Source organism: Galeopterus variegatus, unplaced genomic scaffold (assembly GCF_000696425.1).
Source record: "Galeopterus variegatus unplaced genomic scaffold, G_variegatus-3.0.2 Scaffold3490, whole genome shotgun sequence".
Classification (NCBI taxonomy): Eukaryota; Metazoa; Chordata; class Mammalia; order Dermoptera; family Cynocephalidae; genus Galeopterus; species Galeopterus variegatus.
This window is the reverse complement of record NW_007729601.1, coordinates 132,657-147,830: the sequence shown is the minus strand read 5'-3', so window position 1 is coordinate 147,830 and position 15,174 is coordinate 132,657. Positions and strand designations below refer to the sequence as shown.

The 15,174-nt window shown below is 48.4% G+C and overlaps 1 protein-coding gene across 1 annotated transcript; it reads left to right on the top strand.

The window, feature by feature from the left end:
* Window positions 1–5,038: 5,038 nt before the first annotated feature.
* LOC103600870 (melanoma-associated antigen B17-like) lies at window positions 5,039–11,293 on the top strand. The gene is given in 3 exon segments (XM_008585203.1): window positions 5,039–5,132; window positions 6,554–6,899; window positions 10,210–11,293. Coding segments are annotated over 3 exon segments (1,524 nt in total).
* The last annotated feature ends 3,881 nt before the right edge of the window (window positions 11,294–15,174 follow it).

The window sequence follows — 15,174 nt, the reverse complement described above, 5'->3', positions numbered from 1 at the left end:
AACTGCTTATTATGAAGGAATGGTAATAGACTCTAAGGTTGGATTTTCCAAAGACAGAAAGAACAGTTGGCATTTAATTCATGAATTGTTTTATCCATTCCTGTAGGGCCAATTATCTGAAGGCAAATTCTTCCTGCCTTCATCACCAATCCTACTTATATGAAGTCCATGAAATGACTTAGCCAGTGATCAAGTCTTTGGGAATATTTAAAATATTCAACAGCAAACATAAGGCAGCATGAGAAGTGCCACAATCACAAAGTTGTAAATAAAGGAGGCTGACAGCAAAAAAATGACATAGTTCTGGTGGATGCAAATAGGGGTTCTTTAAGCTCCCTGCACTTCAGGTGAGAACAGGTAACACCAGGGGTGCCTATCAGATGCAGCCTACAAATTCCTTGAGGGGCACACTGACAGCCATGCCAAGGGAGCACCCGAGTGTGGGGCTATATGCAGCCACCACCATAGGGCCATCTTGAGAGAAGGTCCTCTGCTCCGCAGATATGTCACCACTTCCCCTGCCATGCACCCCACCCTCTTGATGTGTGGCACATACAGCTCATGATTAAATTATAAATGCCTTCTGAAAATGTCAACCTTTAAATAGCTAAAGGTGATCATAATTGTGCCTGAAGCAAATCCTGTTTTTCTAGCTTTCCTAGATTAGACGGGAAGATGGACAGACTAAAATCTTTGACATATTCAGGCCATAAAAGGCCAAATTGACATTTAAGGTTGGTCCATGTTAATTGCTCAGAGCTCCAACCAAAGCCCAGGTGATTTTTCTTATTAGAAATTCTAGACTTTGTGGGCCGGCCCGGTGGCGCACTGGAGAGTGCGCCACTTGGGAGCGTGGCGGCGCTCCCGCCGAGTGTTCAGATCCCATGTGGAGACCGGTTCCCGCTCACTGGCTGAGCGCGGTGTGGGTGCAACACCGAGGGTTGCGATCCCGTTACCGGTTAGTAAAAAAGACAAAAAGGAAAAAAAAAAAAAAGAAATTCTAGACTTTGTAAAGCATGCTACCTACCATGTCAGAAAATAAAGCTTTATTAATACCCAGATTGCAATATGAGAGAATTTAATATTCTCTTAGAAGTACAGATTATTGGAATTGGAAGATATCCCAGAGAATGCCCAGATACACCCCCTCATTTCACAAATGAGGAAGCTAAAGGAAAGTGTCATGGTTTGTCTTCACACATCATCAGTTTGGGAAAATGAAAACTAAATGGCTTGGAAATGATGCGGGTTAAGTGAGCAGAGATTCGTCAGTCCCTTCTGCTACAGGGAGGACACATCCATGCAGGACTATGTTGTCACACGCCAGAGACCCTTCCTGTTCATTGAGCTCAAAATTTATAAACAATGGCTTCTATTACAAAAAAGAGATAGGATAACATCTTGCAAAAAAAACGATACAAAAGCAGGACTCTGCCCTTGCATATGGACTGGATTGTGTTCAATATTATAAAAACGAATTTTTAAAAGCACACCCCCTCCCCCTTCCCAGAGCCGAAGTCAGGGAGGTCAAACACCTTCTCCAGAGCGCGCATCAACTTTGAGGCCTCTCCAGTGCATTTCCCAGTGTCCCTTCCCATCTTCTGTGATAGTCCAGTGCTCCTCAGTGCCTCTCAGAGGGACTGGACTCGCTCTGACTCACCAGTGTGCTCTTTGCTAGAACAGTCTATGTTGGTATGTCCACAGCTGGGGAGTTGCCCAGGACACTGCTACTTAAAGTGTGGTCCATGGGCCAGCAATGTTGGTATCACCTGGTTAAAAATGCAAACTCTCATGCCTTGCCTCAGATCTACTGCATCAGAATCTGCTTTTTAACAGATTCCCAAATGATTCCTGTGCATATTAAATTTGTGACCACTGACAGAGGACATCACATACTGTGAAGAAATTTATTTACATTGGGCCTGGTACTTTCTCTATGCTATCTAGTGATATCTACACATTTCCCAACACATTCTAGGTTGATGGCCTTAGAATCCTTTTCCTGGTGTGGCCCATGTTCACCACCTTCGCCATGTACTCAAACTCTGTCCATAGAGAGTGGCAGAGTTCCCTAGTGTCCCTCTTCTCCAAGAACTGTCAGTACAGGAGTACTTGCTTGGATCAGCCCAGAGTCATGTTAAGACTCACCACACAATTGGTTACTTTTCCTCTCTTGTGGTGTATAAATGAGGTCAACCAACAAATGGCTGTTGTCCGTTGTCCATTGTACTCAAGTCATGCCTTGCCCAGAAAGGCTCATTTCACCTGGTAGCAACTAATGGTACATGCCATGCTTCCCAAGTTCCCAAGAGAAATTTTTGTCAAAAACAAAAAAACAAAAAAAAACTGTATCTGCTTGTTGCCTAATTTTTTTCACCAAAGAACTGAGAGCCACGAGCCTATTAAGCCCATCAAAGGAGGTATTGGGATTCTGATTAGATGTTGTTGCCCCGATTTTATCTAAGTCACAAGAGATTGTTAAAACGTCCAGTGTACCTGCCCTCACAGAAGCAGAATCCTGACTGCAGACAAAACCATCTTTGCTGTTCCTTTAAAGCAGGAGAGTGCAGTTCTGCTTGGACAAAAAAAAAGGGAAAATATCTCACAAGCCAAGGGCTAAAACCAGTTGGGTCCTATCTGAATACTGTGAAGAGAACAATAGGTCTTGTAGTGTCTTGAAATTTCTGCCTTGTTGCATTTATTTTTGGCCTTGTTGCATATTTTAAGGGGACATAGAAATCACTCCAAATTGTGCAGATGCCTAATAATAAAGGCCAGCCCCACTTTGATGCCAACCGCTCACGTTCAAAACCAAAATTACTCTCTCTCAAGACCCTTCACTTGTTTTTGTGTCCTTTTTGCCTTCTAATGGCTGTCAAAACTCCCTCAATTGTCTAAACTCTAAATATTACCATCATCTCTGGCTCCTTCCACTCAGATCACTCACAATCAATTAGTTCCCAAGGTCTGTAAATGTCCCTTCAAAATGTCTGATATAAGAGTATCTCTTCCAAGGGCTGTACCCAGCAATCTGCTGCTCGTCCAACTGCCCAAGTGCCTCTCTGTGGCCTCAACTTCTCCTCCAGGATCCCCTATTTCTCCATGATCCAGAAAGTAAAGGGTTAATCCCCCAGAGCAGGGACCTCAGGACTGAATAGTGGAGGCCACTCTGCTGGACTGGTGTCCATGCCATGCCCAAGTTGCTGTAACTTTGACCCTCACTTCTGAATCTACCTAGATAAGATATGCTCCTTGTTTTACTTAAACTCTTGCAAATAACTCCCAACAGGCTCTAATTTTGATTTATTCTTCATATTTTTTCTAGATTATACTTCCTTATATACACCTCTGATCATGCTGCTCTCATGCCCACATTCTGTCATTGTCCCCTTTTCCTAAGACAAAATCCAATTTCCCTGGCTTGTATGTTGACTCCTTCCTTCTCAAGTGTACCTCCCACTGCACTATCCCTTCCACCTGCACCTGGAGACTCGCTCCATTTATACCTTGCTCCTAATTATTCCCTGACACTTTCTTTACCCAGTGTTTCTCAATATTGGCTGCCCTCACAATCACCTGGGAAGCTTTGAAAAACCCTAATGCTCGGCCCTGCCTCTGAACACTTGAGTCAGAATCTCTAGGAGGGGGGACCCAGGCATCCCTATGCCAAAGCTCCCCAAGTGATTGCAATGAGCAGACAGAGATGAGGACCATCTCACCTGAAATGTCCTCTTGTCTCTCAGCTGGCCTGAATCTAACCCATTTCTCAATGCTCAGCTTCAATGTTCTCTCTCCATGAAGCCCTCCTGCTGCCCGGTGCTTGCACAGCACTTTTTTCTGTATGGCTCCTATCTTTTATCACATCCTGCTCTGAATTATATCTACTTGTGTAAATGCTGGTCTCTCCCACTAGATCAGGGATTGGCAAACATTTTCTGTAAAGGGCCAGATAGTAAATGTTTTAGGCATTGAGGGATATATAGTCTCTGTCACGACCACTCAATTCTACTGTTGCAGCATGAAAGCAGCTGTAGATAATACGTAAACAAATGAGTGTGGCTGTGTTCTAATAAATCCATATTCGCAAAAACAAATGGGTTAGATTTGGCCTGAATGCCTTAGTTAGCTGACCCTTGCATGAGACTAATATAGCTTTTTAGGGGCAGGAACCTTTTTTTTTCTTTTTAAATCTATCTTTCTTTATTTCTCTTTTTTTGGGGGGGCGGGGGGGAGCATCCCTAGTGTCTATTAAAGTGCCAGAACCAGTGAACAAAAACCACACAATTCCCTTTCTGGAGCTCTATGTGGTCAGTTTCTCATAAGCACAGCCTAGAGCATGAGTAGCCAAAGCAAGGCAAGGAAGAGTCAGAGTTCATCAATTCTGCCTTTTAGGCAAATACTAATATTTATCTTACTTATCATTCTCAACAGAACTCTCAAACAAACAACTGCCCTTTGTGGTTCACAGAGTCACTCAACAGTGAAAATGCATTCCCATGCCAGGACTACTTTTCCAGCTGTATAGGGACACCCTTCCACTGTGTTGTGGGTGGGTGAGCTTCTTGAGAAGGTTAATGAGCTGCAAGCATCTGCATAAAGGTCAGTGTTTGTAAGAGGCAGCTGTCCAATTGCAAACCCAAACTGTAGGAAAGTACACTGACTAGTAGCACCAACTAATATTGATATAATCCACCATTATTAAAAAAGTACGCCCACTCCAGACAAGAGGGAAAGAAACCACAGCCTTCTGGACTGGTTCTGAGAGCTTTCTAATGTACTTCACTGTAATGTACGTTTCTTTTTTTTTTTTTTTCTTTTTGTCTTTTTTTGTGTCCGGCAACGGATCGCAACCCTCAGTGTCGCGCCCGTACCGGACCAGGACCGGCAATGGGATTGCAACCCTCGGTGCTGCGCCCGCACCTCGCTCAGCCAGTGAGCGGGAACCGGTCTGTATGTGGGATCCGAACCCTTGGGCGGGAGCGCCACCGCGCTTCCCAAGCGGCACACTGTAGCAGTGCGCCACCGGGCCGGCCCCGTGATGTACGTTTCTAATGTGATGTACATTTCTAATGTGATGTACGTTTCTAATGTGATGTACGTTTCTAATGTGATGTACATTAATGCACATCACTGTGAGTACAAGAACCTCACTTGTCACAGAGGCTCATTTTAACCAGGAAATATGCTGGGGAAAGCCATGGAACTACAAAATAAAATTTCTCGTCAACAATCCCCAATATTTTTTATTTAAAATTAAACTACTGCCACACTGTCCCACTCTTCCCAGCCTGAGACAGACTGTGTGTCTCTTAATTCACTTTTCTTGTCCCTACTCCAAATTGTTGCTCGGGCAATAAGAAGAAAGACACTATGAACAGACTACTGCTTTGGAAAACATAGCCAGAGCAAAAAGAATACCAAAATAAATGAGAGACATGAATGAAGAAAAGAGACAGTATTCAGTGACCATGTGATCATGTACATACCTGATGTTCGATTACTTGAGAAGATCAGGGGCTCACAAAGTCATGTGGCTCCGCCCCTTCCCTGTAAAAAGTCAATTAGAACCGAAGTTACATCAGAGGCTAAGTCTGTCTGTTGAAGGACAGGAATAGGTCAGCTGGCTTTATCCTTGATAGCTGTGGCATTGTGATATTTATCTATTGATTTTTGTCCACAGTTCCTGGCTCACATTGTTCTCTAACCTTTTCCTGCTCTCCTTTTACCTGTTCTTTTTATCTCCCTGAGGCAGGAAATTCTCTGACCTACCTTGTCTGATGGTAGGTCATAAGACCCCCATTTCAGGAGGGTCCCTGCCCATGCCTGGGAGGAAGGAATGCTGCACAGAGTGGCCAAGGAGAACCTGAACGGACAGGCTGTGCTGGGTTTCCCCACCCAGGCTGTTAGTGTTAGATCAGGCCCTCTTTGTCCAATCACATTTCTACACGGTGGTCCATGCTTCAGTCATGCCTACGTAATGAGCCTCCCACAAAAACCCAAGAGCACAGGGTTTGGAGAGCTTCTTGATAGCTGCACACAAGGAGGTTCCTAGAGAGTGGCGCCGAGGGAGGGCATGGAAGCTCCGCGCCCCAACCCCCATACCTCGCCCTCTGCAACTCTTCGTCTGTAACCTTTGTAATATCCTTCACAGTAAACCGGTAAACGTAAGTACATGTTTCTATGAGTTCTGTGAGCTGTTCAAGGAAATTAGTCAAATCCAGGGAAGGGGTTGTGGGAACCCTGTTTTATTGCTGGTTGGTCAGAAGTTCCAGAGGCCTGGACTTCCGACTGGCATCTGAAGTGGGGGGCAGTCTTGGGGACTGAGCCCTCACCCTGTGGGATCTGATGCTATCTCCAGGTAGATAACATCAGTGTTAAATTGGAGGACAACCAGCTAGTGTCTGCTGAAGAATTTATGGCTTGCTTGCCAGTGGGGAGAAATCCTCACACATCTGGTGACAGAAGTTGGTCTTCTGTGGTGTTGCTTGTTGTTGAGTAACAGCATAGAGGGAAAAACAGTACAGTGTGTGTTTTTCCCACTCTAACACAACAGCCTACCACCTGTCCTTGGCCCCTTGCCTTGAGCTACAGCGTCCCCTTCTCCCATCACTCCTGGGCCAAGGAACCATTCTCTGCAAGGTTGGCAGTCGGGAAACTGCTCAAGAGTTTGCAGGGATGTGGCATTTCCCAGGAAGCCTTTAAGCAAGGAAACATGAGCCAAGCTGTAGGTGGGCTGGGGAGACCAACATTTCAGAATATAGGGGACCCCACAGAGACCAGTCCATGCCTGCTCTCAGACTTCGATGGCCACAAGCAGGTCTGTGAGACTGAGCGTCCCCACAGTTAACCTTCAGGTTCTCAGGAACACAAGAGACTTCCTCTAAGGAGAACAACCTCAGGTTAGTAGAGGAAGGACTGTGAGTGTCTAATTGATATCAAGGTGATGACCCTGAATGAAGAATGAGGGAAAGACCCAGCCAGATCAGTGGGGTCCCATAGAGTCCCACCCTGGATGTCAACCCTTGGAGGTCTGGAAGTCATCATGGTCCCAGAAAGGTGAAGACCTTGATCTGAGGGGAGCAGCTCACTTCACTGAGGTTTCAGGACTAGTCAGTTTCAAAGTGAGGAATTTTAGGGAGGTATAAGGGAACCACTCACATGAGAACAGATGAGGCACCACAAAGTCCCCAGCACCTCACTCACCACCTCTCCTGTAACCCGGGAGGCCCAGGCAGAGTGGTCAGGTTGAGAAGACCCTCATTTTGCCTGAAAGGTAGCAAGAGGAGGGGCACCTTGGCCTAGTGGGGGCAGCACCAGTTCGGTAGAGAGTGGAGATCCAGGAACCAAGAAGAGTCCGGGTGAAGACATAGTGATAGGAGGAAACTGCCATCAGCAAAGACAGTCACACATTCTTGGTGCCTTGTTCTTAGTCCTTGGCCAAGCAGAGCACTCAGTTCAAGATCCCCTCATTTCTGCCTGGAGGGTCTAAGCAGGAGAGTGACTCTGTCTGAAGGGAGCAGCCCCCACTTCTACTGAAGGAGGAGACCTGAGTCCTAACTGGAGTCTGGGTGAGGACCTTGAGGACTAATGAGAGGACCTGTCCCCAAAAGAGGAAGCCAACCAGAGCCCACCCCTCCTGTCAGGACTGGAGGCCCCAGGCAGGGGTAGCCAGATGCAGTGTGCTCTGAATTCGCTGTCTAGGGAGGCAGGAGGGTGGGATAATGGTGGTCTCAGTTCGGAAGAGGGAGAAGTCGCAGGCTCAGATTGATAACTGGGAGGCTCCACACAGTCTTGGCCGATGTGGCTAACTCTGACTTCTGCCTTGGAAGTTTCCGAAGGTGAGGACCTTGGTCTGAGGGGCACGACTTCCGGTCAGTGGAGGGTGGAATTTCAGGACTGGTCAGGAATCAAGCTAAGGATCCTGAATGTGGACTGAAGGGACTACCCTGCCCTTAACCAAGGGGATTGTCTCTCAGTGCTCCCCACCCCCAGCCGCCCAACCCCCAGCCTTGGGAGGCCCTCACAGAGCTGTGGTGGTGATTTCTGCCTGAAGGGTTCCAGGGAGAGGAAGGCTTGATCTAAGGGGTGGCCCCAATTCTGCAGAGGGAAGGAGACCTAGGCCCTAACAGGAGTGAGGACCCTGAATGCTAATAAAGGGACCCCTCCCCTAAACAGGGGGCAGATAGAGGGCCGACCAGAGCCTGGTTTCTTCTGCAGTCAGGACGGAGAGACCCCCAGCAGGTGTAGCAAGATGTGGTGTGTTCTTTCTAATGACTCTGGGAAGTGAGGACCTTGGCCTGGGCCTGGCTGACTCAGGTCAATGGACTGAGGACTTGGAGGTCCTGCCCTGAACCAAGGTTAGAAGCCTGGTCACCACCAGAAACAGTGGCAGCCCATAGAGTCCCATCCCCACTCTTAGGCCTTATAGGCCCTAAACAGCCTCTACAAGACATGGCTTACCCTGAACTTCCAACTCTTCAGGTACCATTGAAGCAAGGATGTTGTGAAGGATGTAGTCTCAGGTCAGCCGAGGATGGAGTCCCAGGACTGATCAGGTATCAAGGTGAAGGTCTTCAATTAGGAAATGGGGACCACTCAGCCCCCAGTGGAGAGGGTTGCACTAAGCCCCAGCCCTGGGGTTAGCCCTGGGAGGCTCAGGGCAGAGCTAACAGGCTCAAGTGCCCTGGACTTCAACCTGCAGATGTTGAAGATCCTCTTTCAATAGATGAGGGCCTTGGATTAAGGACTAGATGCCCCAGGTGAGCAGAGAGAAGAGCCCAGGCTGTGCTGGGATTGAAGGTAAAAATCCTGTATGAGGAATGAGGAAAACAACCACCGCAGAATAGAGGAGGCCACATAAAGTCTTTTCCTTACTGCAGCTGTCAGGATGAGGTGACCCCTCATTTCCTGAAGGGAGATGCATTCGTTGCACTAATGGGGGAGGCCCCATTCACCAGAGGGAGGAGACTTAGTCCCTAACAGGGGTCAAGGTAAGAACATTGAGTGAGATGAGGGAACTCCTCCCAGAAAGAAGTGGGCCACACGGAGCCCCACCCCTAATGTCACACCCGGGAGACCCGCACTTGTTGACATTTCTTCCCAAGGCACCTCAGGGAGGTGAAGAACCTGTTAAAGGGGACAGCCTCAAGTCATTTGATGAAGGGTTTTAAGTTCTTGCCAGGAGGCAAGGAGAGGACTGTGAGGACGGAGGGCAGCACCCACCTCATAACTGTGGGGCCAATGCAGGGTACGTCCCCTACTTTAAGCCTTGGGATACCATGAGTGGTCGTGGCCAGCTGAGGTTACGATCAGTTCTTCCTAGGGGTGTTTCCAAATTGAGGGCTTGGTATGAGGAAACAGGCCTCAGATCAAGACAGGGATGTTTTCCAGGTCATGACAGGAGTCAGGGTGAGGACCCTTAGTGAGGACTGAGGAGCACTCCCACCGAGAACAGGGGGTCACCACGGAATCCTATTTCCTTCTCAGCCCTGGGAAACCCCAGGAGAGGTAATCAGATATGATGCTCCTCACTTCTAGCCTTGGAGACTCAGGGTGGTGAGGGCCTTGGTCTGAGGCTGGAGGACTCTGGTGGGCTAAGGGACAAGTCCCAGGTCCTGCCTTAGTGAGGACTAACAAGGCCATCAACCCCAGAACATCAGAAGCTCTGAGAATCCAGACCCTGCTACCAATCCAGGGAGGCCATGAACAGGGGTGGCTGGGGGGTGACTCATGCTTTCTTTCACTTTGGGGGTCTCAAGGAAGGTGAGGACCTTGACCTGAAGGGAGGGGTTTCAGATGAGCAGAGGGTGATTTACAGATTGGGACAGGAGTCACAGAGAGGACCCTAAAGAGTGTGGGGATGACTTACCCCATACAGCAGGAGCATCTCAGAATCCCTTCCTATTTCAGCCCTGAGAGGCCCCAGGCATAGATGTCAGGCAGAGGCTCCCCTCAGTTCCTCCTCAGGGAAAACAGAGAACTGAGGGTCCTGGTCTGAGAAGAGTGGACCCAGGCAAGGCTGGCAGGCTGCAGCCCGAGGCACTCTAACTTCTTCTGCAGAATCCACAGGGGAGAGGCTGAGCAGGAGATCAGGACCCCTATGAGGTCCTATAGCAGTGCCCGCAAGGACACGTGCACAGGGGTCTTCTTAGAGCCAGGGTGGTATCTCCCTGCTGAAGGGGCTCACATTCTTTCATCCTCCTCCTCCAGGTGCCTATGCCCTGTGCCCTCCTGCCTGCTGCCCCTGAGCACAGTCATCATGCCTCGTGGTCGGAAGAGTAAGCTCCGTGCCCGTGAGAAACGCCGCCAGGCTCAAAGGGAGGGCCAAGATCTCGGGGGTGCTCAGGCCACTGTAGCAGAGGAAGAAGACTCCCCAGCCTCCCTCTCTCCTGTTTCTGAGAGTGCTTCCCAGAGCCTTCTGCCTACAGGCATTCCCCAGGAGACTCAGAGAGCCCGATCCACCAGCCCTCCTGCTTTAGCTATTTCAAGGCCAAGTTCAGATGAAGGTGCCAAGAGCCAAGAGGAGGAAAGTCCAAGCTCCTCCCATGGGCTGCCCTCCTCTGAGAGCACAGGAAGAGACCCTCTGACCAGGAAGGTGGGCACGTTGGTGCAGTTCCTTCTGTTGAAGTATAAAATGAAAGAGCCCATTAAGAAGGCAGACATGCTGAAGATTGTCAGAAAGAAGTACAGGGAGCACTTCCCTGAGATCCTCCGGAGAGCCACTGAGCACATGGAGCTAGTCTTTGGCCTTGATCTTAAGGAAGTGAGCTCTAGTGATCAGTCCTATGCCCTTGTCAGCAAACTGGCTCTTCCCAATGAAGGAAGATTGAGCGATGGCGAGGGCTTTCCCAAGAATGGGCTCCTGATGCCTCTCCTGGCTGTGATCTTCATGAATGGTAACCGTGTCACTGAAGAGGAGATGTGGGAATTCCTGAATGTGTTGGGAGTATATGAAGGTAGGAGGCACTTCATCTTTGGGGAGCCCCGGAAGTTCATCACTGAAGATCTGGTGCGGGAAAAGTACCTGGAGTACCAGCAGGTGCCCAACAGTGATCCTCCACGCTACGAATTCTTGTGGGGTCCAAGGGCCTGTGCTGAAACCAGCAAGATGGAAGTCCTGGAGTTTTTGGCCAAAGTCAATGATACTGTTCCCAGTAGCTTCCAGTCCCACTATGAGGAGGCTTTGAGAGATGAGGAAGAGCGAGCCCAAGTTAGAGCTGCAGCCAGGGCTGGCACTACTGTCCCAGCCAGTGCCCACTCCAGGGCCATGACCAGCAGTTCCTCCCGGCCCTAGTGATGTGTGAGGCAGTTTTCACTTTGAGGCTGAAAAGGGCCGTCAGCCTTCTAAGTGGCCGGGGACGAGGTGGGGCTGGAGATAGCACAATGTGTATCTTCATTGTGTTCCTGTTATTCGTAAGTAACTCGTAGGTTTATCTTTTTTTTTCTGTTTTTTCCAATGCATTTATTTGAAAGAGATTTATTTAGATTGAGAATCTAAGTTCATGAATGACATGGATCACACAATTATTGCCGTTTATCAAGTTTAAAATGCAAAAGAACACCACAGTGAAATAGTTGGGGTGATGAGATGATGGAAAAATAAATAAATAAAAGGTAGTCTATTCTTGGTTTTTGTTATTCCTACTAGTCTTTTCTTTTGGTAAAATTAAAAGATATATACCTGGATTTGCTTAGCTTGTTCAAGAATATGGGAGAAATTCAATCATCATAAATGAGAACTCCTGTTCACTGGCTCTTTTTTACCCCAAACATGAATTGAGCATCTGCTCTTTGAAAGGCTTCATGCTAGTTTCCAGGGACGTGTAGACAAAGGAGACCCAGCCCCTGCCGGTAACATTTTAGAGCCCAAGAGCAGCTGTCATGTAAGGAACATGGTGATATGCACTGTCAAACCTAAAGGACAATAAAAAGAGGGCATCGGGAGAGAGAAGATTCCAGATAGGAGCAGCCCAGCATGTATGCCCTGGGACAAAGCATGTTGGGAGCTTGGGAAACTGCCAGTCCCTCAGTGGGAGGGAATTTGAAGTTAGCCTGCATTCAGGACTGGACGAGGCTGTTGAAATGGTGAGCAGGGACAAGACACCCAGATACTGGGTCTCAGAGTGGAGAGACTATGTCTACAAAGAAAAACTGCTCCTAACAGTTCCTTAGGGGTGTGGTAAACCAGAGAGCAATCCCCATCTGAGGCAGGACTGGAAGAACTCCTGTGCTCTGGCCCCGTGCAGGTGAACACGGTGCAGTAGGCAGGTGTTCTGTGCACTTTGTGTCTGGGAGTTTCTGAGGATAGGGGTGATATGCCCTTGAGGTGGGATGCCCAGCAACCACAGGGCTGGCCCTCTTTGCCCTGGCCTAGGGGAGCCAGACTGCTCCATTAAAAGGGAGCCCAAATTAGGTATTCTTCTGTATAATACAGCAAACTCTAAACTGGATTGAGAATTTTTTTTTTTGGTGGTGGTGAAATGAATGAAAATTGGGATGAATGAAATGCAAGGACAGCAGGGAGGAGGGAACTTGTTGGTCCTTTGTACATCTTCTAGGAGCTTCGTGGTGCATCTAACCAGGGAAGTCTACTTCACACCCACATCAAGTGACTGATCATCTAATGGAGAATTATTACTTAGTTTTATTTACTAAGCAGCATTTCAGCTGATTTGGTTTTCTTTGTCCTAGAACATTGCATGTTCTCTGACATCTCCTGGATTAAAAACTAAAAAAATCCCGGCGTGGTGTGTGGTAGTGTCTAGGGTCAAAACGATCATGGTAATAACTGCCATTTAAAAAAAATTCTCGGGGGAAGGAGGAGGAAGAGGGGGAAGAGGAGAGATTGGATAAGGGGCATAAAGAATAAGTATGATTTGTAACAATGAATATGCTAATTTAAAAAAATAAAATTTCTTTTTAATTAAAAAAAACAATTCAATACTTGCCAGGCACTGTTCTGGGGCCAGAGCATACATTCTGTGCACCCATCAGTCCTAGAAAACAGGGCTTATGAGACCTGATGAAGAACCTGAGGCTCATAGAGCTTGCCAGTGTGGCCGAGTTCATACTGCTGGTGAGTGTTCACGCTGCTGGTACTAGACCCATTGTCTGAATCCACCTAAAGCCCACACTAACCCCACCCCTGCCAGCCTGAGGCAAATCTCGTGTGTCGAAATTTACATTTCTTTTCACTACTCCAAGATGTATCTCAGGCAATAAAAAGAGACCTCTGTGCACAAACTATGGGTTTGGAATACATAGCCAGAGTGACAGGAATGTAAAAATAAGTGGGTGGTGTGAATAAGGAAAAAGGAAAATATTCAACAACAATATGATAATCTACATAGGCAATGTTGGCTCACCTCAAAAGATCAGGGGCTCACTCAGTGATCCTGCTCTGACCCTTCCCTGTAGAAAATCAATCCGCTAGAACCAAAGTGACTTCAGAGGCTAAGTCTGGCTGGTGAAGGGGAAAAAAATAGATCAGCTGGCTTGATCCCTGTCAGCCCATCACCTGTCCTGGGCCCCCGTCCAGGTTGCATACTGTCCCGCCCCTGGTCATAGTCCTGGGAGGTCCCATACAGCCTTGGCCGGATGTGGCTCATCCTGACTTTTGCCTTGGAAGTTTCAGGAAGGTGAAGACTTTGGTCTGAGGTCTGTGGGCTCAGGAAAGTGAAGGATGGAATTCCAGGACTGGTCAGGTATCTGGATGAGGATCCTAAATGTGGACCGACAGGACCACTCTGCCCATAATTAAAGGGACCGCCCAGTGTCCCACCCCTGCTCTCAGCCCTGGGACAGCAGTCAGCTATGTCACTGATGGGTCTCAGGGAGGGGAGGGCCTTGGTCTAAGGGTTCTACAGATGAAGGGGACCTGGGCCCTAACCTTAATCCAAGTAAGAAGCCCAAGTGCTAACCCGGGGACCTTTCTCCAAAAGTGGGGGGTGTGTGGCACGGGCAGTGCCTGGGCCCTGTTGTTGGGTAGCCAAGTGTGGTATGCCCTAAATTCCCTCTCTAAGGGGGCAGGGAGGTGAGAGAGCCTTGTTCAGAGGCTTTTGAACTCTCAAGTCAGTAGAGGGACCTCCAATAAGCCCAGGACAGAGCATATACCCACTGGGCTGTCAGCACTGGTTGATCCCTGGCAGGGGTGGTGGGCTGAGGTGCTCCTTCTCTTCCTTTTAGGGGACCCCAGGGAGATGAGGGCCAGGTTTGAGGCATGAATTTCAGCACAGCAGGCAGAAGGGTCTCAGGCCCTGTCAACAGTTGATATGATTGTGCTGAATGTGAACAAAGAGGCTCCCTACCCCAGAAGAGTCCCCACTACCACCTCTTGCTGTCACCTTAGGCAACCCCAGGCAAGGCTGCAGGCTGCAGCTTAAAGTGCACTCTGACTTCCTCTACAGGGTCCTCAGGGATCAAGTGGACCAGAACAGGAGCCCTGTGGGTTCCTAGAGCAGTGCCCCCAAGGACACCTGCACAGGGGCCTTCTTAGAGCCACAGTGGTATCTCCCTGCTGAAGGAGTTCACACACTCTTGTCCTCCTCCTCCATGTGTCTGCATCCCGTGCCCTCCTGCCGTGCTCCTGCCTGCTGTCCCTAAGCACAGCAGTCATCATGCTTTGTGGTCAGAAGAGTTAAGCTCTGTACTCGTGAGAAATGCCACCAGGCCTGGGGTGAGGGACAAGGTCTCAGGGGTGCTCAACCACTGTAGCAGAGGAAGAAGAGTCCCCAGCCTCCTCCTCTCCTGTTTTTTGGGGGTGTTGCTCAAAGCAGTGCCAGGTCACATAGCACTCTCCAATGGCCTCAGAGATCTCCATTCATTACCACCACTTTCTGTAGGTGTTTCACAGCCAGGATCTTAGGGTGGCTCAGTAGCAAAGATGAGGAAAAGACAAGTTCCTCCCAGGCCAGCATGAATACATTTGCATCAATATTCACTAGCATGAAGTCCCTTGAAGTAAGCTGTAAGGGTCTGTAAGGGTCCAGGTAAAGCAGACATGTGATGAAATGGCTTTTCTTTTCCAATGAGAGATAACTCATCACATTACTCCTTAAATCAATCCAATAGGCACAAAAATGGCAAAGACAAGCGTACTTGATCAACATACCCATAGATGTGCAAGAATGGACCAAATGAGAACTAAGAACTAAGGTTGGGAGTAGAGCAGAGAAA